Source organism: Bos taurus, chromosome 1, assembly GCF_002263795.3.
Source record: "Bos taurus isolate L1 Dominette 01449 registration number 42190680 breed Hereford chromosome 1, ARS-UCD2.0, whole genome shotgun sequence".
NCBI lineage: Eukaryota > Metazoa > Chordata > Mammalia > Artiodactyla > Bovidae > Bos > Bos taurus.
The window spans coordinates 67,688,973-67,716,660 of record NC_037328.1 but is presented as its reverse complement, the minus strand read 5'-3'; the positions used below and the strand labels follow the sequence as shown (position 1 = coordinate 67,716,660).

The 27,688-nt window shown below is 52.5% G+C and overlaps 1 protein-coding gene across 1 annotated transcript in view; it reads left to right on the top strand.

The window, feature by feature from the left end:
• Positions 1 to 27,688, top strand: part of ADCY5 (adenylate cyclase 5) — a 156,767-nt gene that overhangs the window by 106,461 nt on the left and 22,618 nt on the right. Inside the window, exons 4-12 of the mRNA NM_001192069.1 lie at positions 2,243 to 2,354; positions 3,884 to 4,011; positions 6,021 to 6,179; positions 7,007 to 7,148; positions 9,084 to 9,224; positions 14,127 to 14,149; positions 15,561 to 15,705; positions 16,959 to 17,056; positions 20,438 to 20,525. Of these exons, the coding sequence (NP_001178998.1) occupies positions 2,243 to 2,354; positions 3,884 to 4,011; positions 6,021 to 6,179; positions 7,007 to 7,148; positions 9,084 to 9,224; positions 14,127 to 14,149; positions 15,561 to 15,705; positions 16,959 to 17,056; positions 20,438 to 20,525 (1,036 nt within the window). The remainder of the gene's footprint in view (positions 1 to 2,242; positions 2,355 to 3,883; positions 4,012 to 6,020; positions 6,180 to 7,006; positions 7,149 to 9,083; positions 9,225 to 14,126; positions 14,150 to 15,560; positions 15,706 to 16,958; positions 17,057 to 20,437; positions 20,526 to 27,688) is intronic.

Here is a 27,688-nt window from a genome sequence, read left to right as displayed (position 1 = left end):
TCCACTGGGATCAGAGTGGCTGGAGGAGCCGGGAAGCTGGGAAACAGCACTGAGCTCCAGCCCAGGGGCTGCCTTCTCACACTTTTCTTGTACTTGCCTGGCCCAAGCCCCAGGAGGCGCTCCCACTTCCTGTCGTGTGCAAGCTGGTGCCCAGCGTGTCCCCTTGTGATAGAGTCCTGTACTTGCCCACCTGTGACAGCCCACACCCACCCCTCCACCTCCCGCCACCCCATATACAATGCCAGACCAGAGCATTATGCTTTTACTCACTTAAGATGACTGTGGGGTCAGGAGACAGTGTAACATTTATTGGCTTAACACCTGGACTGTGGAGCCAGGCTGCCTGTGGCCCTGGGCAGCTGACTTGACCTCTCTGTGCTTTAGTTTTTTTTTTTACCTATAAAAGGATTCCTACCTCATGGGGTGGTTATGAGGCTTAAATGAGTTAATACATGTAAAAGGTTTAGTACAGTGTCCAACTGTTTTAAGACATGTGTTATATTCCAGGTACGATGAGGCTAACAGATCAGGAGACAGCTGCCATTGAAAAGGGAGCTTGTTACTCACAGGTCCCGAGAAGAGAGGGCGCACTGTGCCGTGGGCGGGGGGGGACACTCGGGGATACACGGGGGTCCACCAGGAGGTAGAGTGAGGAGAAACGTGCGCAAAACCTCTGTTGTGGTTTCTGCAACAATGAACAGGAAAGGGAGAGTCAGCAGGCTTCGGATTGTCTAGTTTTATAATAATGTCGGCAGGCTCTGGGGCACAGGACTGTCCCACGTCACCTGGCGTCTGTCCCTGGGGTGATGAGGGCAGGGGAGTGATGGCCCAAGTGTGAGGATCTGACTGGGATGGGAAGCTCTGGACTCTAAGGCAAGTGGTTAAGCATCTCTAGCACCTGGCTGGCCTGGGAGGGGCAGGATCCCCAGGTCAGCAAGGCTCCAGATGTCAGACAGCAGAATGAAAAGACATGCTTCACGCACACACACACAGTATCTGAATAAAATGACAAGATGCATTCAGTTCTACATTCTGGTGTGAATTCTGGTGTCGGTCTGGAGCCTCGAGAGCTGCGTGGATCAGAGAAGAGAGCACAGGCCATGGCGAGGAGCCCCCACGCTGCCGTCCACAGCTCCTCTCGAGCGTCTACCCCCTTGTCCTGGGACGGGGACATCGGGACCTCCTTCAGTGCTGCCTCGAGGGCCCCAGCCCCTGTGCGTAGCCACCAGGAACAGCTCAGCTCGCAAGAGCTACTACATTTCTGTGTCCGTTTTAAGAAAAAGCTCTCAGAGCCCTTACACGTTCTGGCCCCGGGGCCTCACCTCTGAGAGTCTGTTTCGAAAGAAAAGGAAGACATGTTGAATCTCAGGAACAGATGAGAGATCACACCACAAAATACAGGGACCAGCGGGCGCACCGAGGAGCTCAGGGGTGAGACCGAAGGAGCTGGCGGGACAAGGTGGGGGCCTTCCCTAGATGCTCACTGGCTGCATCTTCCTCTCCCTCTTCCCTCGGCCTCTTTGTTCTGTCTCTGCTACAGCAGGGATCCCCAACCTCCGGGCTGAGGACCGGCACCTCCTGTCAGATCAGCGGCAGTATTTGATTAGAAATAAAGTGCACAATAAGTGCAGTGTGCTTGAATCATCCCCACACCATCCCCACTCCCCCTCATCTGTGGAAAAGTTGTCTTCCGTGAAATCAGTCCCTGGTGCCAAAAAGACTGGGGACCGCCATGCTAGAGGACTCCCTCGGGGTGGAGGGCCTGGGCTGGGATTCCCTTGTGTATGGGGTTGGGAAGTGAGACGTCTGTGAGGCTCCCATTAGGGCCTGAACACTTTCCAGACAAGAGGAACCAAAGACCCCTCTCCTGGACCCAACTACTTTGAGGGGGCTGCCCAGGAATCAGATGGGGGACAGGCCTGAGAGGTGGCTGAGGACGGGGCGCCCCGCCCTGTTGGGTGGCCTCAGGCAGAAGCACATGTTCCCAGGCCTCTGCTTTCCCTTTCCTCCTGGGTTGGTGGTGAGGGTACAGGGAGATTCAGAGAGAAGGGCTGGCCTGGCATTTCCCCGCCAGCTGGGAAAGGCCACCAGTGTCAGCTGGCTGTCTGTCCCCTCCCCAGCAGCCATTCGGAGCTCCCAGGACCCTTGCTGACCAGCGGTCCTCCTAAGGCAGAGGGTGGCCCTGGCTGTGTCCCCCTCCGACCTTCCTCCCTCACGGGGGTCTTCCCCCCTGTCTCCCCAGCATTCTGTTTGCTGACATCGAGGGTTTCACCAGCCTGGCATCCCAGTGCACTGCCCAGGAGCTGGTCATGACCCTCAACGAGCTCTTCGCCCGCTTCGACAAGCTGGCTGCGGTGAGTACCCCCCATCTCCCTGCGCCCGCCACTGCCCTGGGGCCCCTGTGTGCCTGAGCCAGGGCTGGAAGGGTGGCCTGATCCGGGCTGCCTGGGGTAGGGTGCTGTGGGGCGGCCACTGGAGCTGGTGAGCAGGGCTGCATAGGCTGTGGCTTCGTGTTCTCACGCCCTGCATCGGCCCTGACCACACACTCAGAGGCGCTCTCACAGTGTCACAGCCACAAGGGAACGAGCCCTCCACCAGCAGACAGGAGGGCAGGTCTGTGGGGATCGTGGCCCAGAGCCCTGAATTTGTGGAATTTGTGTCTGGGGGAGCAAATTTGGTGCCACACAGTCACTTTCCTGATGAAGGTAGCCAGAGTGATTAAAAAAAAGAGAGAAAGTCTGAATCTCTACTGGCCTGCAAACAGCTGTGTGTCACCCCTGGGACGTCCAGAAAGAGGACTCCTCCATGTTGGGACAGATTGGAAGTGCCCCCCACCCGCCACCCAGACATGGAGTGTGAAGGACACATTGGTTCATTAGTCCCTGTCTACACTCTGTTGTCCTTTCCCAGCCTTTGTGGCTTTGAGTCACGCTCTGTGCCTTTGGGGAGTCCTGTATCAGGGACACTTACTGCAGTGTCCCCTGGCATGTGGACATGTCCCTGGGCAGTCACAGGATGCCAGGCCAGATCACGGATGACAGCCGGTGCCCGGGTCTCTGAGGGCATTGATGGGGGGCCTCACATCTCACCAATTTTATCACCGAACGTGGGCAAGGTGAATGGCAACATGCTTGGCGCTTGGGCGTAGGAAGGGCCTTAAAGGAGAGTTCAGGGCACACAAATACTTGGGTTCCAGTGCTCCAACTTCATGAAATACCTTCTGGGATGCAGGTTGGGACAGCTCTGAATTGGTGATGAATGACAGTCCATCTCAATCCCAATTACTCGTCAATTGCAGCCTGCGAGGTGACCCTGCATCTAGTGGGGCTTCCGCTCATGGCGGTCTTAGCACACACGTGCTCACAGGCTTAGCAAAACTCCGTTGGATAAAAAATTCCAGGCTGAGGGTCAGCTGAGATTTAGTTAAATCTTGTTTCTGCTTCAGTCTTTCATAAAAGGAGAGTCACAAAACTGTTAGTAGAACCTTCGGCCAAGAGTCAGAGCATGCCCCAGAGCTGGAGTGGGATGGGGCCCTTGCTCTCAGCTCGGGGCCTCTCATGCTGATGAGTCTGCCACCTTCCCTGCCACACTGAGCCAGTTGCATTCTCCTTGAGCCTCAGCTGTGGCCATAAAAGTGAGTTCCTGAGCCTGGGGGCGCTAGAATGCTTCTCCAGGGCTGTTTGGCCTGTCCTCTGTCCCCCACGGCTCCCGATAAGCCTGTCCCAGTGCTGGGGCCTCACCTCGTGCCAGCCCTGGATCTGTGCTCGCTGCCCTAAAAGGCAAGTTATTCCAGGCACAGGGTGAATCTATTTGCTTCCTGTTTCTTTCCCTCCCACTTCTCTTTCCTGCTATTTTTAATTTTTAAAATTAATTTGCTTTCCAGGAGAATCACTGTTTACGTATTAAGATCCTGGGAGATTGTTATTACTGTGTCTCAGGGCTGCCTGAAGCCAGGGCTGACCACGCCCACTGCTGCGTGGAGATGGGCATGGACATGATCGAGGCCATCTCGTAAGTGCCTGTCTCCTGGGTGACTGCCCGCCTGTAAGGACATGTCCATCTCCAGGGGACTGCCTGTCTGCTGTCCCACAGCCCGAGTAACTGACTCATGTTGAACTGGTGGATGCAGGGCAACAGTGGGGCAAAGCCACGTCCCAAGGGCCCTGGTCACCCCAGAGGGTTGATCCACACCTGCAGGCCTTGGGTCTTCTCCTGGGCTGTCTGCAGCAGCCTGGGAAGCTCTGCACACAGGGACCTGTCCTGGGAGAAGGGAGGGCTCTGCAGACTCCAGGGCAGCAGGAGGTGTGGAGCCACCCCTCCAGCAGAGGGGGACTGGCTGGCAGTCTCGCTGTGCCCTGTGTTGTGGGAGTGCCTACCGCTCTGGCCCCTATGTCTTCTGAGAGCCAGTCAGCCAAGGGTAGAAGTCACCAGTCCCATTTCTTCCCAGATGAGAAAGGTTGGGCTCACAGGAGCTAAAGAGCTCCCCGGAGTAATACTGCAAGGCAGGTAGATGCGGACACAAATTTCCCATTTAAGAAAATCCATCCTTCCTGGGAACAATAGCAAACAGATCTTTGGGCCAATTCTTGATCACTGCTGACCACAGAAGAAGCCCTAGTCATTAAACAACATGGACAATCCAAGCTTACAGTCAGTCAAGGGAGAGGATCAGAGATTGCATCCAGGATTAATAATTGTGAGTTTTAGAAGTAGCCTGGGTGGGGCAAAAGAAAAGCCACAGTGGGCAAGGTCAGAGGTCAGAGTAGCTGGCCCAGGAGGTGGCCGGGTCCATTCTGTTTGGCTCAGTTCCCTTCGGTGGTGTTTTCCGAGTTCCCCTGCATGCCTGGGCTAGACATGGGGCCAGAAGCATGGAGTCTTTTGAGGGAGAGAGACCAGGACTCCCGCTGCTCTGATACCAGGCATGCCCAGTGGACACCATCAGGTAAGAGAGGCAAACTGCAGCAGAGAGCCCAGGATAGGGCAGTTGATTCCACTGGGAGGACCAAGGGAGGCTTCATAAAGAAGGTGGCCTTGGAATTAAGCCAAAAAGGCAGAATGAGAGACTTTAACCTAGACAAGTGTCCAGAGGTCTTGTGGACGGAAGACACAGCTCCAGCAAAGGTATTGGCAGAGTTGACCCCGGGACAAGAGACATGCGAGGTGACCTAAGTATTCCCTGTGGTGGGTATCAGCCTCTTGGTGGTAGGATGGGGCAAGAGCTGGAGTCCACATAGTGGTCCTGCCCACCAGGCCAAGTCAGACTGCCGGCCCCACGGCTGGCTGAATGGGCCCATATGCAGGGAGTCAGAGAGGGTCCAGGCCCCTAAAAAGTGCAAATGTGAGCACCGGCTCCCTCTCCCGTGCCCCAGACACACACCCAGAGCTGCAGAGCTTCCATCCGACTCCCTCTCCTACAGGCGGCCCACCCATCTACTGGGGACCCCCGGGTACGTGCATGGTGCATGTGGTGGGGTTGGAGCTGTCTTCTAGCATGTGGAGACCCCTGGTCCCCTGCACCTGCCCCAGCTTCCTTTCTTTCCTGGGCAGGGTCTCTCCATCATCCTGCTAATGTTGAAGAAGCAGCAATGTGGATAAATCTGACAATTATATGAATGGAGATTGGAGTGACTGTAACTTTCCTGTTGACTCAAATCGGCACTAACGTGCGCTTGCATTTTCAGAACACAACTTAGTTGATGACTGAGGGTGGCGCTGGCTCAGGTGTCCTAGCTGTCGGGGGGAAGCAGTGGGGCCTGGATTCTATTGTGAGGTGCTGCGCCACCTTGTGGGCAAGATGGGAAACAGCGCTCTCACAGTTTATAGCCACTTGAGCACCAAGGGCTCAGCCCTTGCCCTTCAGGTTGAACAGTTTCAGACTCTGGATTTGGGCTGGCTCAGAGAGAAATGACCCTTTGACCTCTGCACCTTCTCACGCACCCTGACCCCATGCCTTCCAGCCACCCCCACTCTCTGCGCCTGGCCCTGACCCCTTCCCAGCCTTACCCCTGCTCCATCCCCAGGCTGGTCCGGGAGGTGACAGGTGTGAACGTGAACATGCGTGTGGGAATTCACAGCGGGAGAGTGCACTGCGGTGTCCTCGGCCTCAGGAAGTGGCAGTTCGATGTCTGGTCTAACGATGTCACACTGGCCAACCACATGGAGGCTGGAGGCAAGGCGGGGTGAGTGAGTGACGGCAGCTTCCGGCCTGGCCCCACCCGGGGGGCTCTTGTGGGAGGGGCCAGGATGGGCGTGACCGGGTACCTGTGGCCCGGGGGGGCTGCAGAATCTAAGTGGGATTCCTCTAGTAGCTGAGCGCTGACGAAAGGCAGTTTGTAGGGAGCACGTCCCAACCCTCACCTAGTGTTCATCCAGAAACTGCACAGAACTTCGTGGTCTGTTTTGAGATGCAGGAGGTAGCATCAACTTCTAGATGGGGGAGGAACCCTGGCGGGGGATGGCCAGGACATACGGAGGTGGAAGGTGAGCTGGCCCGGCACAAGGGGCAGTATGGGGACAGGTGAGGAAGGCGGGGTTGGGGGAGGTGCTAGGCTGGGGACAGGCATAGGTGGAGGAAAACACAGTACTTCCAAGGAATGGAAGTAGAGCAGATGGCCTTTTAGGAACCAGTGGGAGAAACAGTGTATCTGTGCAGAGGACGCTCATGCCAGGCTGGAGAATTGGACACAATTCTGTAGTCAGCAAGAGCCACCGCTGGCTTCTGCAGGTTTGTGAGACTGGAGGCCGTGTTCTCCTGGCAGGCTGACATGTTACTTTATTGTAATAACATGATGCCGATGTGCTATGGTGTGGGGCGGGGCCCACCGAGCCATCTTGATGACTTGGAGGGATACGGTCCCTTGAGGGACCCAGGTAGGGGTGAGCATTTGAGCCAGAGCTCTGGGATTTGAATGATGACTCAGTCGGTGGCAGTTTGGTTCTGCACAGGAGCGGGGGTTCTGAATTCATATCTACTGCCCTCCTCTCCCTGCTTGCCTCCCCACCCTAGACGCATCCACATCACCAAGGCCACTCTCAACTACTTGAATGGTGACTACGAAGTGGAGCCAGGCTGTGGGGGCGAGCGCAACGCCTACCTCAAGGAGCACAGTATCGAGACCTTTCTCATCCTGCGCTGCACCCAGAAGCGGGTCCGGGGGCCAAGGGCTGGGGCGGGGTTGGGCGTGGGCAGGGGCCTGCAGTGGAGGGAGGGACGATGGAAGAGCTTCATTCCTTGTGGGAGGAATGTTTCTTGGCCTGCTGCTCCCTTCTCCTCTTACTCTTTCCTTGAGTCAAGTCCCGATGCAGTTATGTGTCTCCAGAAGGACGTGAGAGCCACAGAGGCTTAGCAAAGGCTGATGGCAAACAGGAGATGTTTTCGTTTTTCTTCTGTTGCAAAAATGCAACAGACCTCAGATCAGTTAGTAACAATGCAACAGAAGGCCGTGAGATGGACATGCGACCTCAGGGTATACAGTGTCCTTTATTTCCATCTCGTTCCTTATCTATTGCCCAACTAGGTTGATCTTGCTCTCTCTCTGCCTGTACTTATGTATCTCTGTTTCTTCATACTCTGTCCTTCCCCCCCTCTCACTTTCTAGTCTTTCTTCTTCCTTCTTTTGTCTCAGCCCGCACGTGCCAAAATATAAAACAGAATTATTAGCAGACTTAGTGTTCTATTTTTAATAGTGTCATGTTCCATGTTCTTAATTTTTAAAGCAAACAGGAGCATTTTCTATTTTACCCACTTTCTATTTCTCCCTAGATTGAAATGCCTTTTACTTATAAACCTTCCAATTGAATTTATCTGTTGGTCAGAGCCCTTTGATAGAAAAAATTTCCCTGTTTCTTTCCTAAGGAGTTAGACTAAAGACAAAATTAAGCTGTGAGGAAATTTCAGCGAAAGTCTTGGAGACAGCAAAAGTAGATTTTTCAAAGTGGGCAGAATTGTTTGAGGCAGGCGCCCACCCTGGGAGGGGCATCAGGGGGGTACCCCGCCCTCCCTGGGCAGCTCAGCACATGCATCCTGGCTGTGGGGAGGGGGTGTGGGGGTGTTGGGGAGGGCCCCTGAGGGAGCTGTGTCAGGCCTGCCACAGACACCTGGGAGAGGGATGGGAGGATGTAGGTGCTTTGGGGAAAGTGCCTTGTGGCTTAATCGACTCATTTTAAAGCATTTGCTTGTGTTTGGCTGGAGTATAAATGAACTGAAATCCTCCCAGGCCCTCTCCCACACCCTTCCTCTCCACTGGGCCCACGGGCCTCCTCGTCCTGCCCCACCCAGGATAAAGGCTTATCCTCTGCCCTGGGTTCTCTGGGTCTTGGTTCTTCTAGCTTGACAAGTGGTCCAGAAAAGATGAAATGGGAAAACCTCCAACCCTAGCCCCAACCCAGAGCAGTGTCTGCTGAAGCAGGCTGTATCTCTCCCCTCTGCCTCCCTGATCTGAGCGGCTGCCTTCCCAGGCTCAGGGATGGAGAAGAGGGGAAGGCCACCCAGGTCCCCCCAGGACCTCTGCAGCCCTCCACCTCGAGTTTGTTTGGATGGATGAACAGATAGATTGTGGTTGGCACACGGAGAGCTGGCTGAGGCCCTGTCTGTGTATTTGTACAACGCATGTCAGCCCTTGAACCTCACATTCTAATGACCCAAACCTCCCGAAGCTGCCTCTGAGCAGCAGGACCTGTTCTACTATTCACTGTGCTAGAACAAGCCTGTTTTGGGGTAGAAATAGGAATCTCTGGTTTCCTGTCCCTCCATCACCCCCAGGCACTTTCAGACCCAGGCTCTAACATTCTGTGCCAATGACAGATGTTCCCACGCCCCATGGCTTCCCCACAAGACCAACCGCATCATCCTGTCCTGCTGCTCCCACCTGAGGCTCCCAGCTCCCGGCCAGGGCTGGTCTGGGGAGTCTGGGGGACTTAGGATGCTTTCTTGAATGCACTTTAGAGCCCCAGGCTGTGCAGAGAAGGAAGAGGCCTCTGCCATAACTCCTGCCTGCCCAGGCACTGGGAGGAATGAAACTCTTTGCGTGGGCTCACCCGATGGGCCCTGTCCATGGGCTGATGCCTTTCTGTTGCTCTCCCAGAAAGAAGAGAAGGCCATGATTGCCAAGATGAACCGTCAGAGAACCAACTCCATCGGGCACAACCCGCCCCACTGGGGGGCCGAGCGCCCCTTCTATAACCACCTGGGGGGCAACCAGGTGTCCAAGGAGATGAAGCGGATGGTGAGTGGCTGGCGGGGCAGTGCGTGAGCCGTGCTGTCCAGGGCTGGGGCCCCTGTGGGTGAGGGGACCGGCTCAGGCCCCTCACGTGGCCAAGGGAACCTGGGGAGCCAAGGAGGAAATGTTGGAAAGGGGTTCACCCTGACTTGGGACCAGGAGCCAGAGCACCTAACTTCCAGCCCCAGGCTTTCTCCGTGGACCCCACCATCTCTTGGCATGCTGGATTTGACTCTGGAGCAGAGCAGCAATGCCCCTTCCCCCCTCCCCCTTGGCAGAGCTTGCTGGTGCAGGGGGGACTCAGGGTCCCATAGAGTCTCCAGGGGTCTCTTGGAACTGTCTGAGGAACCCTGGGGAGTTAGGTGGGCACCAGCTTTTCAGACACCTTCCAGCATCTGGTATATTTCCCAGACCGCTGAGACATATACTCTGGCTCAGTCACCCAGGAAACATACCAGTGCTTTTTGGCTGGTGCCAAGAGATGGTCTTTTTGCTCTCGGGGCTGAGAAACACCCTGCTAAATACAGTCTCCCTGTGAGGCCATGCGGACTGAGTGCGGGCTGAGTGAGCCAAGGCTATGGTAGGGGCGCCGCCTCCATCTCAAGGGACCCTGCCTGCCTCGGGGGACAGACCCCCTCAGCTGCCCCTGCACACGCCACAGACAGCTAATTCAGGAGGTGCTGCCAGGGTTCTATCAGTGAGGCTAGAAGGAAGACATCAGAGGGTGGGAAGAAGAGGGAGCGGGGTTAACAGGAAGTCGGGTTCAGCAGCATGTTTTCTTTCTTTTTTCCTGAGAGCTTAGCTTCTACATCTGAACACACTCCTCAGCTCCTGCCTGATTCCCAGGCAGGAGTTGCCCACCCTGAGAGAGGGATAGGGGTGTGTGTGTGTGTGTGTGTGTCCACTTAGTTCCCACAGATTCTGATAAAGGAATGGGTGGCATGCTCCCTACACTAGGATCCCCGCGTTGGGATCTGTGGCTCAGACTGGGTTTACATTGCAGCTGAAGTAACTGGAGACTCCAAGAGTCCAGCTGAGTCGGCAGACAGATCCAGGGGTCTGAGGGAGGGGACAGTCTGGGGACCAGTCATTCTGCTCCTTGCCAGCTAGCCAGTAGCAGATGACGAACTTTTAACGAAAATGCACAGAAGTAAAAAAGTGAGTTGAGTCAGGACCACCATTTTAACTTTTGATGGTCAAGAGGCAACTTACAGGACACCAAGGTTATGATATAATATGGGCTTCCCTGGTGGCTCAGAGGTTAAAACATCTGCCTACAATGCGGGAGACCCGCGTTCCATCCCTGGGTCAGGAAGATCCCCTGGAGAAGGAAATGGTAACCCCATTCCAGTACTCTTGCCTGGAGAATCCCATGGACAGAGAAGCCTGGTGGGCTACATACAGTTCAGGGGGTCTCAAAGAGTTGGACACGACTGAGCGACTTCACTTTCACTTTCTTCACTTTCAAGGTTATAATATAAGGCACAGAGTGGAGGAGGGCTGGCCTCTAGCCTCAGGGCTTTGAACTTGGACCTGGTCAGTGCCGCCCAGGGCTCCAGGCACCACTCCAGCTTCCTCCAGGCCCCTTGCAAAGCAATTGCTGGACCTTCTGTGTTCTCACCCTGGTTCTTTAACCATCCTCTGCAGACTCTGTAGCGCGTGACCAGCATGGCCAAGAGGTGAAAGAGAGGGTGAGAAGAGAGGGGGAAGACTGAGAACAGGATGCAAAGAGGGGAGCTCTCATGCAGGTGGGAGGAAAGAGAAGCACAGGGGAGCAGGAAGACTGGAGAGAGTGGACAGAGAGGGTTAAGGGGAGATGGAGAGATTTGGGGGAACAGAGAAGAAAGCGATGTGGCGAGACAGAGGTGAGGATGGAGAACCACCAGCAGGCACAAAGGGTGCCTGCTGTCCGTTCTCTGTTTAAAATCTTTGGAAAGTTTTTTTCTCTAGTGATGTTTGGTATAAGTAGACTCTTCAGTTATTTCAGAGTCTCAGAGGAGCCAGTTTGGACTATAAGCACCTATTTGGCAGACACATTAATCATTGTTAGGACAAGAAGCCTTGGAAGAATTAGCAGAAGGGCTGTAATTGGGAAACAGTCTCAGGGGAGACTGGCTGTCAGAAAGGTTCCTCGTGGTGTTAATTGCTTCGCCCAGAGGGGAGGAAATGGAAAGTGAGCAGAAGAAAAGTGTTGAAGACACCCCTGTAGAAGGAGAGAAGAGGCTCCCCACCCCGTCCTTGCTGGGCGGGGTCACCCGAGGGGCCGGCATCGAAGCACCATCTCCTGGGCCTCTGCCTGTCCAGAGTGTCCTGTCTGGAATACCACTGGCTTTGGGTAAACCTGCCCAGAAACCCTGGAGAAAGATACCCAAAAAGAGAGCTTCTTCCTGGACTTTCACTGAAGATGGGGTGGAGGGTGGGAATTAGATTAAGCAGTGACCGAGAGCAGTTAGAGGGTAGGAACTAGCAGTCAGAAGCTTCTTTCTTTAAATCTTGATCCATCTTTTACCCAGCTTGTTAGGCGTAGTGAGGAGCTGCACTGCCTTAGGCATGTGTTGTAAAGTCTCTAAGGTTATTTATTAATACAGAGGTTGGCAGGGGAGTGTGTAAGGTGAGGACTCGGGCAGCAGACAGAAACACTGGGCTGAGCTGCTACCCAGAAGTGCTGAGGCAGAACTGCAAGAGCCCATCTGAGGGTCCTCCTCCCTGGGCTGAGGACCACAGTGCTAGAGCCAGTGAGCAGGTTAGGGAACCCAGTCCGCTGGCCTGTGGGTTGCTTCTGTGTTTGTTTGTTTTTGCCATTCCAGGTCTTCCTGGTGGCAAGCGGGCTCTTTGTTGGGGCACACAGGCTTTCTCTAGCTGTGGCTCCTGGGCTTTTTGTCATGGTGCACGGGCTTCTCTGGTTACAGGCTCTGGAGCGTGCAGGCTCTGTAGTTATGGCATGAAGGCTTGGTTTCCCCAAGGCAAGTGGGATCTTAGTTCCCTGACCAGGGATCAAACCTGCATCCTCTGCATTGGAAGGCGGATTCTTAACCACTGGACCACCAGAGGAGTCCCTGGCTTGTGTTCTCAGAGGCCCTTTGCTGTGGTTCATCCACCAAAGTGTTTTCCGAGAATTGTCAGCTCACCACTCCTACCCGATACTCAGGGAGCCTAGAGCGGACCCAGCCCCCAACAGCAGCCCATACAAATGACCAAAGGAATGCTAGAGAAAGTCAGAGACAGGTTTGTTAGAAACATTTCAGCTCTAGTTCTGAGCTGTAGAGACCAGTATAGGCATAATGTGGCTTGGACATCCTCTGAGTAAAACTGTTGCTGGCCCCTGTGGTGGAGGTGAGCAGGCCAGCCCTGCACCGTGGCCTGTGGGGAGTGGGCCTTGTACCCTGAGGGATCCCGCCCACCCCCAGATGGGGCACTCGCCTGAGTGACCCCGGCTCCTCCAGCCTCGAGCAGGGACGGTGTGGTGGGCCAGATCCTGTAGCCAGGATGGAGGGCTTGGAGATTCTCAGAGAACAAGGAGAAGGGAAGGCCACCATCGGGCAGCCCGGGAGGCACTCAGAGCCCATGGTCGGGCCCATGGATGTGGCACTAGGGGCTGCCGAGGCCCCTGGGAGCCCCGAGCTAGTGGGGAGCACAGACACCTCATTTCCCACGGGCCCCATGTCTATTCAGAGCCAGGAAGCTCTGACTCCTGGAGACCATCGTAAGTCCCTCACCTCAGTGGGAATGAAGAGAGATGTGTTCCTCTGGGGTTTGGGCCCCCTGATATTTACCAGCCCCCTATCTGCCCAGCAGTATGTTCCACGCTGGATCACAGGGACAGGAGGTCACCCTCTGCCCTTGTCCTGGCAACCTGAAGCTGCCTGCCCTGGGTACTTATGCTTCCCGCACTGCTCCCAAATCCCACCCCTCCCCATTTAGGGACCCCTCCCTCCCTTCTGTCACAGTCAGACCCTGACACACCGCTATCCTCTGTGGATTTTGTAGATGGACTGTACGTAGGGCCTTGAGTTTGGTAACTCATAGGGGCCCCTCCCACCCTCACCCCTGCCCTGTGTGAGTGAGCATCAGAACAGTAGTCAAACCGAGGCAGGTTTGACTACAGGTACCTCACCTCCTGGGTCCCCAGCCACCCCCAGCCTAACAAGAACACAGATTCTCAGATACCAGAAAAGCTGTTTCAGGTGACCAGAGTTTCATTTTCTTAAGCTCAAAACTTGTGAACTCCCAGATTCTCTGTGTGCTTGGCAGTGGTGGGAGGTGAGTGTCCGTGAGCTGTGTGTGCATGGGTGTGCACAGGCATGTGGGGATTCGTTGACTTAGCAGTTTCTCTTATTTCCATCTAAGTAAGTGGAAGAATTGAGAGGGTACCCACCAAGCCCCTGGTGGCTCAGATGGTAAAGAATCTGCCTGCAATGCAGGAGACATGGGTTCGATCCCTGGGCAGGAAGATCCTCTGCAGAAGGGAATGGCTACCCACTCCAGTATGCTTGCCTGGAGAATTCCATGGACAGAGGAGCCTGGTGGGCTACAGTCCATGGGGTCACAAAGGGTCAGACACAACTGAGCAACTAACACATATATACCACCAAGCCCATGGTCCAGGAGGAAAATCACAGGAGGTTTGGAGAAAGACAAGCAATCAGGTGTGGGGGCCGGAAGAGCTCAGACGTGTGGATTTTGCCAGCGGAGGAAGTGAAATCACAGCTCACCTCCAGTGTCCAGCACGGAGCCTGTCCCAACCCCAGCTGTGCTCGCCAAATGAAGGAACGAGTGGACGGCTGAGTACAGTGCTGTCTGTGGCCGAGCTCTGGGTGGACTGTGGGCAGAGGATGAGCTGCAGCCTCCCTGTCTTCATCCCCTCTGTTCTCACTCTCCTCTCCTCCTCTCTCCATCCCTCTTTTTCAGGGCTTTGAAGACCCCAAGGACAAGTGAGTCATGTGCCCTTCACTCCTGCTCCTCGGTCTGGGTGCTGTCTCCAAGCTGCCTGGAGCTCGGTTTCTGTGCTCTGTAGAGGACGAGCCCAGGACACGCAGTCTTGGCCACAAGTGAACAGAGCCCATTGCACCCGAGAGACCAGCAGCCCTGGAGCCCAGGCCCCGTAGAGAGGCTGGGCCTTGGTATCACCCGTTTATAATCTCCACTTCACACACACACACGTGCACACACCCACATGCACACACAACTACACACACACACACACTCTGCATGTGTACCCACACACACACACACACACACGTGCACAAACACCACACACACACACACACACACACGTGCAGCTCCCAGGATGGGGAGCACCTTAAACATTGGTCTCCAGTTCCTGGCTATATCCCAGCAACCCAAGGGAGTATCCCCTTTTCTCTCCTCCAGTCCCCCGTCTCTGGGGCTGTCAGAAATTCCACTCGAGGACTGGGCTTCACTCTAGAAGTAGAGTGTTTAGTTCAGCACCAAAAGATTGTGCAATATGTTTCCCAGAGAGTCCCCAGAGTCAGGCAAGAGCAGCCAGGAGGCTCCCAGGCCTTGCGGCAGAGGTCTTGCCTTCTGGTCTCAGCCTTTGATTTCAAGATGATGGTATAGCTAAAGAGTGAAGAGCAGAGATTGTTACCTGCAGGGGAAAAAAACAAACCTCTGATGATAATTCATATTATCATTATCATGTGCAACATATATGGGCTTCCAGGTGGCGCTAGTGGTACAGAAAACCCACCTGCCAATACAGGAGATGGAAGAGACGCAGGTTCCACCCCTTGTTGGGAAGATCCCCTGAAGAAGGGCATGGCAACCCACGCCAGTATTCTTGCCTGAAGAATCCCATGAATGTGTTTTACCATTATCATATAATAACATATATACCAATAGAGTTAGAAAATCCTTATGGTCAGGGGGCTTCCCTGGTGGTTCAGATGGTAAAGAGTCTGCCCACAATGCAGGAGACCCGGCTTCAATCCCTGGCTTGGGAAGATCCCCTGGAGAAGGAAATGGCAACCCACTCCATTATTCTTGCCTGGAGAATCCCATGGACAGAGGAGTCTGTCAGGCTACAGCCCATGGGGTCGCAAAGAGTTGGACATGACTGAGCGACTAACCACTTTCATTTTCACTACGGTCAGTGAAGCCCCCACAGCCTGCGGCGACAGTTTTCTGAGACTTGGGCAGCTTTCTGCGCATGTAAGCGCTTAGGCTTCTGGCTGGCCCGGTGTCACTCTCAGCTTCCCACCCCCTAATCAGGGTTGATCCAGCCTCTCTAGTGGGTCTGGGTACAGGGGCTGAGCTGGCAGCCCCCCGGCGGTAGCACCCCCTGGTGGTCAGCCTGTCTTGTGTCTGCGGTTCCTTGCTCACCAGGAATGCCCAGGAAAGTTCGAACCCTGAGGATGAAGTGGATGAATTTCTGGGCCGTGCCATTGATGCCAGGAGCATCGACAGGCTGCGATCTGAACATGTTCGCAAGTTCCTCTTGACCTTCAGGGAGCCTGACTTAGAGAAGAAGGTACAGGACCCCATGTTCCCACATGTTCCCAGGAGGGGCCCCAGGAAGAATCAGGACCACAGGGAGAGGGTAGAAGTGACAAGCTGGCTCCCTTCCCACTTCCCTTACCATGGAAAGAGCTCCTCTTTGCCACCTCCATTTCCCCAGCTCTGATGCTGTCCTAACCAGGAAATGGGGCTTTTAGGGAGACTTTCTTGGTGGAAAAAGGTAAATCTTAATTTCTTTGTGCCTCAGTTTCCTTACCTGGAAAATGGGGATATTCAACATACCTACCTCATAGTGTCAGTGAGGATTAAACAAGTCCATGTGTGTAAAACACATGAAACAGTACCTGCCACAGAGCAGATGTTCAGTAAATATTGCTATTTGTATTAATGCTATTATCATTATAATGACAGATGGACCATCAGCTGCCTTTGGCACACTGGAACCTCAATTCGAGTTGGAAGGGGTGGTCAAGAGCTCTTTGTCCCCCCCACCTTAAATTGTGACTGAGAAAGTAAAGCTCAAAGTAGTTGGGTGACTCGCCCTAGGCCACCCAGTGAGGTAGTGACAGAACCGGAACCAGACAGAGCGGGTCCAGGGTCTCTGCTACACGTCACAGGGTCTCCCTTGTGTTTGGGCAACATGGGATCATGTGAACACATGATCATGGCCAAGTGAGGCACACCAAATCAGGAACGGGAAGCTATGAGAAGGGAACTTAGTCTGCTTACCAGCATAAATGGAACTGACTCATGCATTACCCTCTCTCTGCCAGCACAGCCATTCTTCCAGCTGGTTGATGTCATGGGAGGGGTGGGAGCTGGGAGTCAGGACGTTGGAGATGAGCTCTGTGACTCTTGACAAGTCGCCTGGCTTCTCTGAGACCCAGCATGCTCATCTCTGAAACAGAAACAGCAGCAGTCCTGTGCCTGTTTCCTGGGGCTCTTGTGAGGATGTGCAGTGGTGCCTGCAGGCTCCGCACGTGTCCTAGTGTGTAGGTGGTGCTCAGGAACGTGTGCCATGATCGTCATGGATCACTCCCATGGTGACCCAGCCTGCAGAGTTTCCGGTTTAACATAGTTCAGCTGCCCTCCCCACGGCCACCACAGTGTGGTGAGTGGACTGATTTACTGAGAGCTGAGGCCAGTACTGTCTGGACCTGGCCTTCCAGGTGTCAGGAGTGGGCAGCCCGGCTGCGTCTGGGGTGAAGGGGGTTGGAGCAGGCTGGCCGGGTGACTCCGCCCCTCCCCCTGTCCATGTCCTCTCAGTACTCCAAGCAGGTGGATGACCGATTCGGTGCCTACGTGGCCTGTGCCTCGCTCGTCTTCCTCTTCATCTGCTTTGTCCAGATCACCATTGTGCCCCAGTAAGTACCTCATCCCTTCCAGGCAACCTCTTCTGGCTGGAGGGTCTCCAGGGGTAAAGAAGAGGCATAGGAGATCACAGGGGGATGGGATCTGAGCTGAGTTTGCTCATATAGGAGAGAAGTCTCAGATGTGTGCTCAGGGGAACAAGGAAGCCGAGGTCTGCCTCCTCCCTGATGGGGAGGCGAAGCGCTCTTTGTGGGGAACTTCTGTCTGGGCCCAGGCCAGTGCATCGGACACACCTTCTCTCCACTTCATCCTCTCATCCTGTTTTAACACAGACCACTGTTGCCCACTGAATCACCCAAAGTGTTCACCAGGTTGGTTTCCGTGTGACCTTTGGTTCTTGCAAAAAGTCAATACATCTTTAAAAGATAAGGGTTGAATTCCCCAGGGGTCCAGTAGTTAAGATTCTGTGCTTCCAACGCAGGGGGTACAGGTTGGATTTGGACTGCTGGTTGGACTAATGTCCCACATGCTATGCCGCACAGCCAAAACAAAAAATAAATAAATTTTTTTAAGATAAGGGTTTTCTGCTACTCTGGATGTTTCAAAGACTGGATCTCAGATTCTGAAGGCCTCTCTCAAAGAGATGTACCTGAACTCTTCTGAGGACTGGCCGTGTCCTGAGAGAGGCCTGTGTCTTCTGAGGGAGCCACTCGGAAGTGGGCTATTGGAAATGAAGTGTTTGTTAGGTAGTCAATCACTGTAGACTCACAGCTAAGTGAGAAAGATAACCGCTCCACATATGTATTTATGTATGTGTGTGTATATATATATATGCATATATACACATCTTTTACTTTTCATTAAGCAACATTTCAAGCATACAGAAAAGTAATTAATGTAATCAACACCCACCCCATTGGTAGAACAGTTGTTAATATTTTGCAAGTTTTGTTTCATCTGCCTTTTTCTGATTTTTAAAAATTGAAGTATAGTCGATTTGGAATGATGTGTTAGTTTCAAGTGTATTTCTGATTTTTTAAGGTAAATTTTAGACACAGGGACATTGTGCCCCTGATAAAATGTCAATCTACACCTGTTCTTAGGGCATTTTGCTTTTTAACCACCATGCCTCCTATACCAAACAAAACTAACCCCAGTTCCTCTGCAATCATCTAATACCAAGTCTATGTTCAAATCTCCAAAATCATACCCCTAAATGTCTTCTGCTCCGAATTTATTCACAGCCAGGACCTACTCAAGAGTCACTGCTTGCATTTAGTTATGTGTCATAAATCTAACAATTTAGAAGTGTCCCCTCGCCCCAACACCTCCTGTTTTTCATTTTGAAATAATTACAGACTTATAGAAAGGTTGAAAAGTACTCTGGAGGGTTTCTGTACATCCTTCATCTAGTTTCTCCTAATGTTGACAACCCACATAACTGCAGGACGGTAGTCAAAATCAGGAAGTCAGCATTGCAACGACACTATGAACTAATCTACAGGCTATATTCTCATTTCATCAGCATTCCCCCAAATGGCCTCTTGGTGTTCTGGGCGCTGGGCCAGGACCCCACACTGGATTTAACCACTGTATCTTCTTAGGCCCTTCCAGTCTGTGATGCTTCCTCCGCCTTTACTGATCCTCTGTGGCCTTGGCACTTTGGTTGAGTACTAGCTAATTAATGTGTAGAATGTCTTGGGCTTCCCTGGTGGTCCACTGGTTAAGACTGTATGCTTCCAATTCAAGGGTCCCAGGGTTCAATCCCTGATCTGAGGATTAAGATCCCACAAGCTGCAGGCAGCCAAAAAAAAAATTGTTTTTAATGTGTAGAATGTCTCGATTTAGAATGTCTCAATTTAGGTTTGTCTGATGTTTCCTCATGATTCGATGGAGGTTATTTTTGACAAGAATCCCACAGAAGTGTCCTCAGTGCATCATATGGGGAGGTGCACGGCGTCATGGTGTCTTATTACTCAGTGCTTTTTATTTTTTAATGGTGCTCATTGTTGAAGAGATAGATGGCCCTTGCATTTGTGTCTGCCGTGACCCTATCAGAATACTGCAGGTGAAAACCAGACACCAGCAGCCAGCTGCTCCCTGGTTAGGCAGCTAGTGCCCATTGCCCCCTGCACTGAGACCATGCAGAGCTGGTGGGATTGTGGGTCTTTACGGCACAGGACCTACATTCAGTAATGAAATGGAGCTATAAGTATAATAAGCAACCTAGACTTCCTGTCCCATTGCAGCTGAGAGTCCCCCTTGCTTGGGTGCACAGTCCGCCTCCTTGCTGCCTCTCTCTCTCCTCAGTGTGGCTTGGGGCTGGGATTTTGCAGATCCCTGCTCTGCCAGCAGCGGCTTCACTCCCTCCTGGCCACAGCTCCGAGCTGCTAAAGCATGGTCAGAGGTCGTTATCTGGCTGTCCTCTCTCCAGGGAAACCTTAAAAGCTACTTTAAAGGTCTTTCTTTCCCTCTGGAGAGAGTTCTCTCTCCCTGTTCTATTTGTTTAAGGCAGATAAGTGCTGGCTCCTGGGAGAGCCTGGAACAAAGACGCCTCCCTGGAGGTGTCCACCTGCCTTCTGTGTCCCCTATTTGCCTCTGACCTGCGGACAACGCCTGGCATCTCAGGCCATCTCACTCCCTAAAAGGGAGAAGGAGTGTCTGAGGCCTCCTGTGGTTGGTGGAGAGTGCCGTGCCTCGGCCAGCCCCTGCCCTAGGAGAGCCATGGCAGGCCCCAGATGGAAAGTCATCTGCCGTTCTCTCGTGTGAGGATTCTGGCTCCTGGTGAACATTAAGCTCACCTGTGATCTGCTCCTGTAAGGAGGGACAGTGAGGAGAGCCCGGCGGGCTTTATGACTTCTGTTGAGCTGGGTGGGAGTAGGGGAACAGAAACTGAGCAGGACTTGTTGTGCAGCCTGACAGTGGGCACAGGTTTAGGGACTCTGCCCTCCAAAGGGACATGTCACTGCTGTTTCTCAGAGTGCCTGGTTGGTTTGTTGACAAATGCATTTCTATAAATGATGGCCATTTATCAAATCAATGTTCCATCTTCAGAGTTACTTGTCAAGCCATGAGTGACTACCTGGAGGGAACAACCAGGTGATTTTTAAAATGGGTCCTTCCAGCTTAAACAAAGTGAGTTTATGGATAGCTAAGAATTAGGTAAAACTTTGAGCAGGTGTCACCAGTTCTCCATTCGGCCCCTCTGTGGGCTGTGCTCCCCCAGGGAAAGTGACAGGACCAAGAGGAAGGGCAGGAGCCAGACCGTTACGGAGGAGGGTTCTAGATCGGCTCACAGGCTCTAATCTCCCCTCGGTGAGTCAGGGGCCAGGCACCGAAGACTGGGCAGTGGGTGCAGGAGAAATGGAGCAAGCTCTGCTTCCTTCGCAGGGCCTCTCAGAGCCCTAGAATTCCCACCTCCTCTCTCCTTCCAGCTCCGTGTTCATGTTGAGTTTCTACCTGACCTGTTTCCTGCTGCTGACCTTGGTGGTGTTTGTGTCCGTGATCTATTCTTGCGTGAAGGTGAGTCCAGTTTACACTTGAGCCCCAGTTTCCTTCTCCCCTCCCTTCCCAGCCCTCTGATAAGCTCCCCGCGCTGGAGCCGGAGGGTCACGCCCGGGACCCAGGTGACTGAACCTGGATCATACCTCTTGATTGGCATTGGCAGCAAGCCAGACTGCAGGGGCCATAGTATGTCTGGGGGTGCTTGTTTGTACCGGCTGTTTCAATTAGCCTTTGCCCATCTCTGCAACAAGAAGATACTATTGCCATCTCTTCCATCTGTCCCCTGGGTATCAGATGGGCTGAAGGAAGGGCGCCTAGCACATAGCTGAGAACAGAGCAATGGTCACTAAATACCTGCTGAAAGAATGGCTGAAAGAGATCACGCCTCTTCTGGGTTCCAGTGTGCCCAGAGATGGCCCTGGAGGAGGCCTTAGAGATGACGGCTTCTGAGCTGCCCATCATACAGACGAGAGGGGGATCCAGAGTGGTCCATTGTTTCAGACGAGGCCACATGGCTAGGGATACGGATGTGAGACCCTGCTCTGGGTTTTCTCCCGTGTCTCCTCTTAGGCATGCCGTGTCACCATCCAAGCTGTGTCCTTTGAGGGGACCTGACCACAGGTCATTAGGGTCAGTCGTAGGAATCAGTCAGGTTCCCATTTGCCTTGCCCACCAAACCTCTTCCTCGGTTCTTTCCCACTGGTTTAAGAATTCCCTGGGCTTCCCTGGTGGGTCAGAGGGTAAAGCGTCTGCCTGCAATGTGGGAGACCTGGGTTTGATCCCTGGGTCGGGAAGATCCCCTGGAGAAGGAAATGGGAACCCACTCCAGTACTCTTGCCTGGAAAATCCCATGGATGGAGGACCCTGGTAGGTTACAGTCCATGGGGTCGCAAAGAGTCGGACACGACTGAGCGACTTCACTAAGAATTCTCTGATGGGCCAGTCTGGTTCTAGAAAGCACTCTATCCCAGCAGGGACAAGCCCTGGCCAGCTTGTGCTGTGACCATTTCTCTGCTCCTCCTGGACGCTCACTTGGAGCCAAGCCCCTCGGGGCCTCAGGCCCTGCCACCACTCCCCACGCCCTCTGCAGGGGGCACATGTTCTCCTTGCTGGGGAGTTGCGCCTTTGTCACCTCCAAAGTCCTCTTTCTCCCTCCACCCTCCAAACAGAGTCCTTCATGGGGCTGTTCACTGCTTCATCACCTGATAGTCAATATCTTGAGGGACTGACTGTCAGAACCGGAAGGACCTTACCACCATCTGGTGTGCTACAGCCCTGCCCCTGAGTGGGTGCAGAGAGAGGCAGGGCTGGCCAGGGTGACTTGGCAAATTGAGCTGGGTGCTCAGCCTGTTGCTGTGCTGCAAGGTAGGGGTTAATCCTGGCTCCCTGCCTCTCCACCAGCTCCTTCCCTGAGGCTACAACCTTGCTCCTGCTCTGTGTTCATTCCCTCTTGCCTTGTGGTCTTGCTGTGGTCAAGCCCACCTCCCCTGAACCTGTTTGTTCCCCCCGTGGACAGTCCCACTTTCTTCATCTCATGCCTGTAAGAGCACACCGTATAATTCACAAGAGCCAAAAGGTGGAAACAGCCCAGGTGTCCATCAACAGATGAATGAATAAACAAAGTGCTATATCCATACAATGGAGTATTATTCTACCATAAAAGGACGAAGTGCTGAAACATGCGACTGCATGGCTGAACCCTGAAGACACTGCGCTAAGTGAAGGAAGCCAGACACAAAATGGCATATATTACATGATTCCGCTCATATGAAGTATATAGAATAGATGAATTCACAGAAACAGAGTGTGGACTAGAGAGTACCAGGGGCTGGGGGAGGGAGCGTGAAGAGTTATTGTTTACTGGGTTCAGAGTTTCTGTTTGGAGTGATGAAAGGGTTTGGGAAATAGACAGAAGTGCTGGCCTCATGGCGTTGTACAGGTAGTTCATGCCACCGACATGGACACTTAAAAATGGCCAAACTGGCAAATTTTATACATATTTTACCACAATAAAACAACCTAGTAAAATAAAGCATGCCATAGCTAAAAGGGCCTCTTAAACATTCTTTAGCTGAATGCTCAAAAAAGAGTCTTTCCTTTTTTTAAGTTATAAACTGAAGCAAAGTCATTGTTCATTTGAGGAACTTAATGAGCCTATTCAAGTCAGAATCAAAGTTTTGTTCACAATTTTTAAACCGGAACCTAGATTTATCTCTCTTCTGTTAGCTACACTGAATTCATTTGGTTTCTGTTCCCTGTTTTGAGTGTATATCTGCTGTGGGGGAAGGCGGGGGAGAGGCAGGGTTGGGGAGGGACAGGGGACAGACCCATTTCCCCACGTGCCTTGCCATGTTGAGTTAGCTCTCTGGTCTAGTGAATTCTTTTTGCCACTGTTGGAGATGATTATTTATAAACGTCTTCCCTGCCTCCTTGTGCTTTATTGAATCCACCTATTTTGTAATCAATGTCACATTCAATCAGCTTGCTCTCAATTCCTCCATCCAGCTCAGGGATTTTCTGACTGCTCTGAGGCCTCAGTTTTCCTTGGGGCAGGGGGTGGTTGGAACACTTACATCCCCCACCTCCACCTCCCCACACCCTTCCACCAGGGGAACCTACTCCTTCCATCTTGCAGATGTAGAGTTTCTATAAAGCGTGTGTTTAGAAAAAAAAATGCTCTGTGACTTATCAAGCCTGAAACCTGCTGATCTCGGCCAAGAGGCAAATAGACTCTAATACCCATCTTGGGGTCCTGGCTGCATCTGTCTCTCACAAGCCTCTGATAATCCATCTTCTCAGCATTTATCCACTTTCTGTAAAGTAGACCCCAACCTGAGCAATTGTCTGTAGTATGAACTCCTCTTCCAGTTAATCTTGCAGTTAATCTTTCCTCTTTGTGTTGTGCATGAACTGCACGGTAAGATGTGAAGGGGGTTAAGTCTCCCCTTTGGTGTCTCTGCAGCAGGGCGGGTTGGCCCTCCCCGCCCCCCCACACTGCCTGCAGCCTGACTGACTGAAAGTTGGTTATATCACCTTCTCAGGTATTGCCATGAAGCTGATTGAACTGGAATTTTCAGTGTCATTCTGTTTTTCTCTGTGAAAAGATTTGCCAGACTCAGACATTTTTCATCTTATTCCTACGGTTTCTGAGATGTCATGGCTAGTGGTGTTCCGATGAGATACCGCAGTTCCTAAATCACCCCTGCCCGCATTGGGCTCCTCAGATCCAAAGCCAGGCGGTTCTGTCAGACGTGGTCTCTTTCTGTTTCATTTACTTTTCCATTTCCCCGAAACAACTTGGACTTGGATGATTTCTTAAATCATCCATATTTTATTCTTTTTGAAGAGAGAAACATGAAGAAAGTGTAGTCTGAGTCAATTGACATAGTCTTCTTAGCCATCTGTCTAGGAGCAATTCCCGGGTCCTTTCTCTTGGAAGGTTTTTCTGAAATGTGCTGCTCACCAAGGGCTCTGAGTGTGTTTTCATCTCAGGCCTGTGTGATCTCTTCCTGACACAGCTTGGTCCAGATCACACACACCCCTAGACTTCTCAGCAGGACTAATTTGGAGCCTTGATCTTCCTCTTGTCCCAAGGTCCTGGTCTTGCTGCCCTCTGGAGCTCCTCTGCCTGGGGTACCTTGTCCTGAGGCACATCCCCCGAGCGCCTCTTTCTGGTGAGGCTCTTAGAGGGCTGTGTGGACACCCAGACAGTCCTTTCTCCCCTTGTCATTGGTGCTGATCTGGGCCCCAGAGCTGCTCAGAGAAAACCATGCTAAATCCCTCTTTGCATCACACGTGGTCCACAGACTCAGAGTATCTCAGATTGGAAGGTTCCCAAACAGTGAAGCAGTCCAGACAACCACCTGAGCCTGGAACCCCTTTGCAATAACCCTGTGAGATCCAGGCCGGCCTCTGCTGGGTCCCCTCCAGGGGCACAAGCCTGTTATATCTCCTGAGTGCAGCCCCTTCCGTTTTTGGCCAGCTCTGCCTGGTCCATCCAGAGAAGGCGATGGCACCCCACTCCAGTACTCTTGCCTGGAAAATCCCATGGACAGAGGAGCCTGGCGCGCTGCAGTCCATGGGGTCGCTAAAAAGTCGTACACGACTGAGCGACTTCACTTTTAGTTTTCACTTTCATGCATTGGAGAAGGAAATGGCAACCCACTCCAGTGCTCTTGCCTGGAGAATCCCAGGGACGGGGGAGCCTGGTGGGCTGCCGTCTATGGGGTCTCACAGAGTTGGACACAACTGAAGCGACTTAGCAGCAGCAGCCTGGTCCCTCAGTCTCTCTGTCCCTCTGTCTCCCTGTCCCTCTGTCCCGTCGTCATCCAGTGAAGGGGCCGAGGCCCGCCCCCAACAGCACTGGCATTTTTGCCAATGCCGCCACCCAAGTGGGTAGAAGAGTGTGCCTCCCTTCTGTTCCTACACTTGATCGGGGTCCCCTGTCTCTCTTGTGGCTCCTCGGCATGTTCTCTCTCAGAAGGCCAAATTCTGCTTTTCTGCAGTTTGGGAGCTGGGTGCAGATAGGCCTAGAAGGCGTATCTGACCAGAGCTTCTATAGGCCCTTGTCTGCCCTGTGCAGTCACCAAAAAGCCCCCTGTCCCTCTCCCTGAAGCCTGAATGTAGCCAGGCCCCACCTTGCCAGCTGTCCTTCCTACCACTCGAGCCTGACTCCTGCCCACAGCTTCTAAAGTTAGGTCTTACTACACTGCCAGTACCTCTCACCTCCCAGTACTTTTGTCCTGTGACCACTGCAGAATCCCACACTCACGTTTCCAGACGTTTGGGCTCACACTCTATCTACTAGAAGAGGGTGTGCTGCTGCCCGGCACGGTTCGTCTAGGGATGGAGAACTCTTCATGCCAGGAAGCAGACCTTAGATTCCTCCCATGGCTTTTCAGTCCGGCTGTCTTGGGTCCAGAGCCCAGCTGTGCCACCTTGCCTGGCCTTTCCCAAACCTTGAAGGCAGCTTTTATTATATTCACTTTGCAGATGAGAAGAATGAGGCTCTGAGTGGTTAGACAGCTTCCCCTAGAAATGGGGATTGTTGTTGGTGTTTAGTTGCTAAGTCGTGTCCAACTCTTTGCAACCTCATGGATTGTAGCCTGCCAGGCCCACTGTCCATGGGATTCTCCAGGCAAGAATACTGGAGTGGGCTGCCATTTCCTTCTCCAGTATATCTTTCTGACCCAGGGATCGAACCCACGTCTCCTAAACTGGCAGACATATTCTTTACCATTATGCCATCAGGGAAGCCAGGAAATGGGATAGCTGGGTTTTAAACCCAGATGGTTCTTGACTCCAGAGCCCACAAACCCTTCCCCTCCTTTGTTAATATGTTAATATGTCTTTGTTAATATGTCCAGTTGGCTCCTGAAAGGCCAGGTGATGAGAGCAGTAGTGTGTCACCTGGTCACTGTCTGCCTGCTTTGTTCTGAAATTTTTGTATCTTTTAAAAAATTTTTCCGAAGCAGGAAAAATTTCTGCTTCTGTTATTAGCTTCTTATCAGAAAGTCTGTCTTCTTAAATGTTCTGCTGTCAGATTGCATTCAGATTTCATTCCTGGATACCCTGGCCCCACATCACAGTAAGGGAACCAGGACCCCAGGAAGGTCATTGATTTGCCTGGAGACTTTCAGAGAGGCCAGGATCAAAGCTGTCCCTCACCCAGTCACGGTTTATTAATTGTGTCGCCATTCCCATTTTTCAAGTTGAATTGATTTGAATTAATCAGATTGGGAATGTACTGGATGGGAATTTTTTTTTATTGATTCTTTTCCTGAGCTCTGCTGGAGAACAGGCATTGAGCAATTGGTTTGTACAGACACAATCATTCTGCCAGACAAATGCCCTCCAGGATCTGTTTGCAGCTGTAGGGCAGCCCCATGAGGAGATTCTACTCCAGGTGAAGAATCTTATTGTTTACACCAGGGTTAGTACAGGTAGAATTTCGGGTCAACATACAGGGGAATTTTTATTACAGGAGATGAGATATTCCATAAACCTTTGCCAGGCCAGGATGTCAAATCTTCTGCAGACTTCAAAAAAGCAGCAATTCCTGGGTTCCTGCTGAGATTTAAAGTTGAGGAGATCTTTTGAAATGGTGACAAGGAAAATTGGTTTGTAGCAAGGCAATGCACTGAAGTAATCATTCTTTAGCTGTTACAAGTTTATTCCTGGTTGAATTTTGTTTAGTAGCCTGCAGTTCTTCTCTTGGCCTCTGGGTGGCCCCCGTGGGGCCCCCGGTCTCAGATTCACCAGGAAGCCTTTGCACATAGAACTCCCCAACCACCTTTCTGGACATGAGTTTGAGCAAACTCCAGGAGATACCAAAGGACAGAGGGAGGGTTGGACACGACTTAGAGATTGAGCAACAACCACCACCACCTTCTATGGGCTTCCCTGGCAGGTTAGTGGTAAAGAGCTTGCCTGCAATGCAGGAGACGTGGGTCTGATCCCTGGGTCAGGAGGATACCCTGGAGACGGAAATGGCAACCCACTCTAGTATTCATGCTTGGGAAATCCCATGGACAGAGGATCCTGGCAGGCCATGAGGTCGCAAAAGAGTCAGACATGACTTAGCAACTAAACAACAACAAAACCACCTTCTATAAAGGCTTTGCTGCTGCTGCTGCTGCTAAGTCATTTCAGTCGTGTCCGACTCTGTGCGACCCCAGAGACGGCAGCCCACCAGGCTCCCCCGTCCCTGGGATTCTCCAGGCAAGAACACTGGAGTGGGTTGCCATTTCCTTCTCCAATGCATGAAAGTGGAAAGTGAAAAGTGTAAGTGAAGTCGCTCAGTTGTGTCCGACTCTTAGCGACCCCATGGACTGCAGCCTACCAGGCTCCTCTGTCCATGGGATTTTCCAGGCAAGAGCACTGGAGTGGGGTGCCATTGCCTTCTCCAATAGAGGCTTTAGCATCTGGTAATGACTCGCCTAAATCAGTCATTACACTGGTAATGAAAGAAGCCATTCAATTGATGGATAGGGTGATCAGAACTGAAATGGTTTAAGCAACATGGGGGATGGGAGGATGAAATGGCAAAATTTTAAGCAGGCAAAGATTAGAAACCATCTGTCATACCGTTTCAGAGTAAGTGCCTCATGCTGCTGCCAAAACACTTTCCACAGCTGTGAAACCAAAAATTCCTTTAATGAGAAACAAGGACTTTTGTTCTT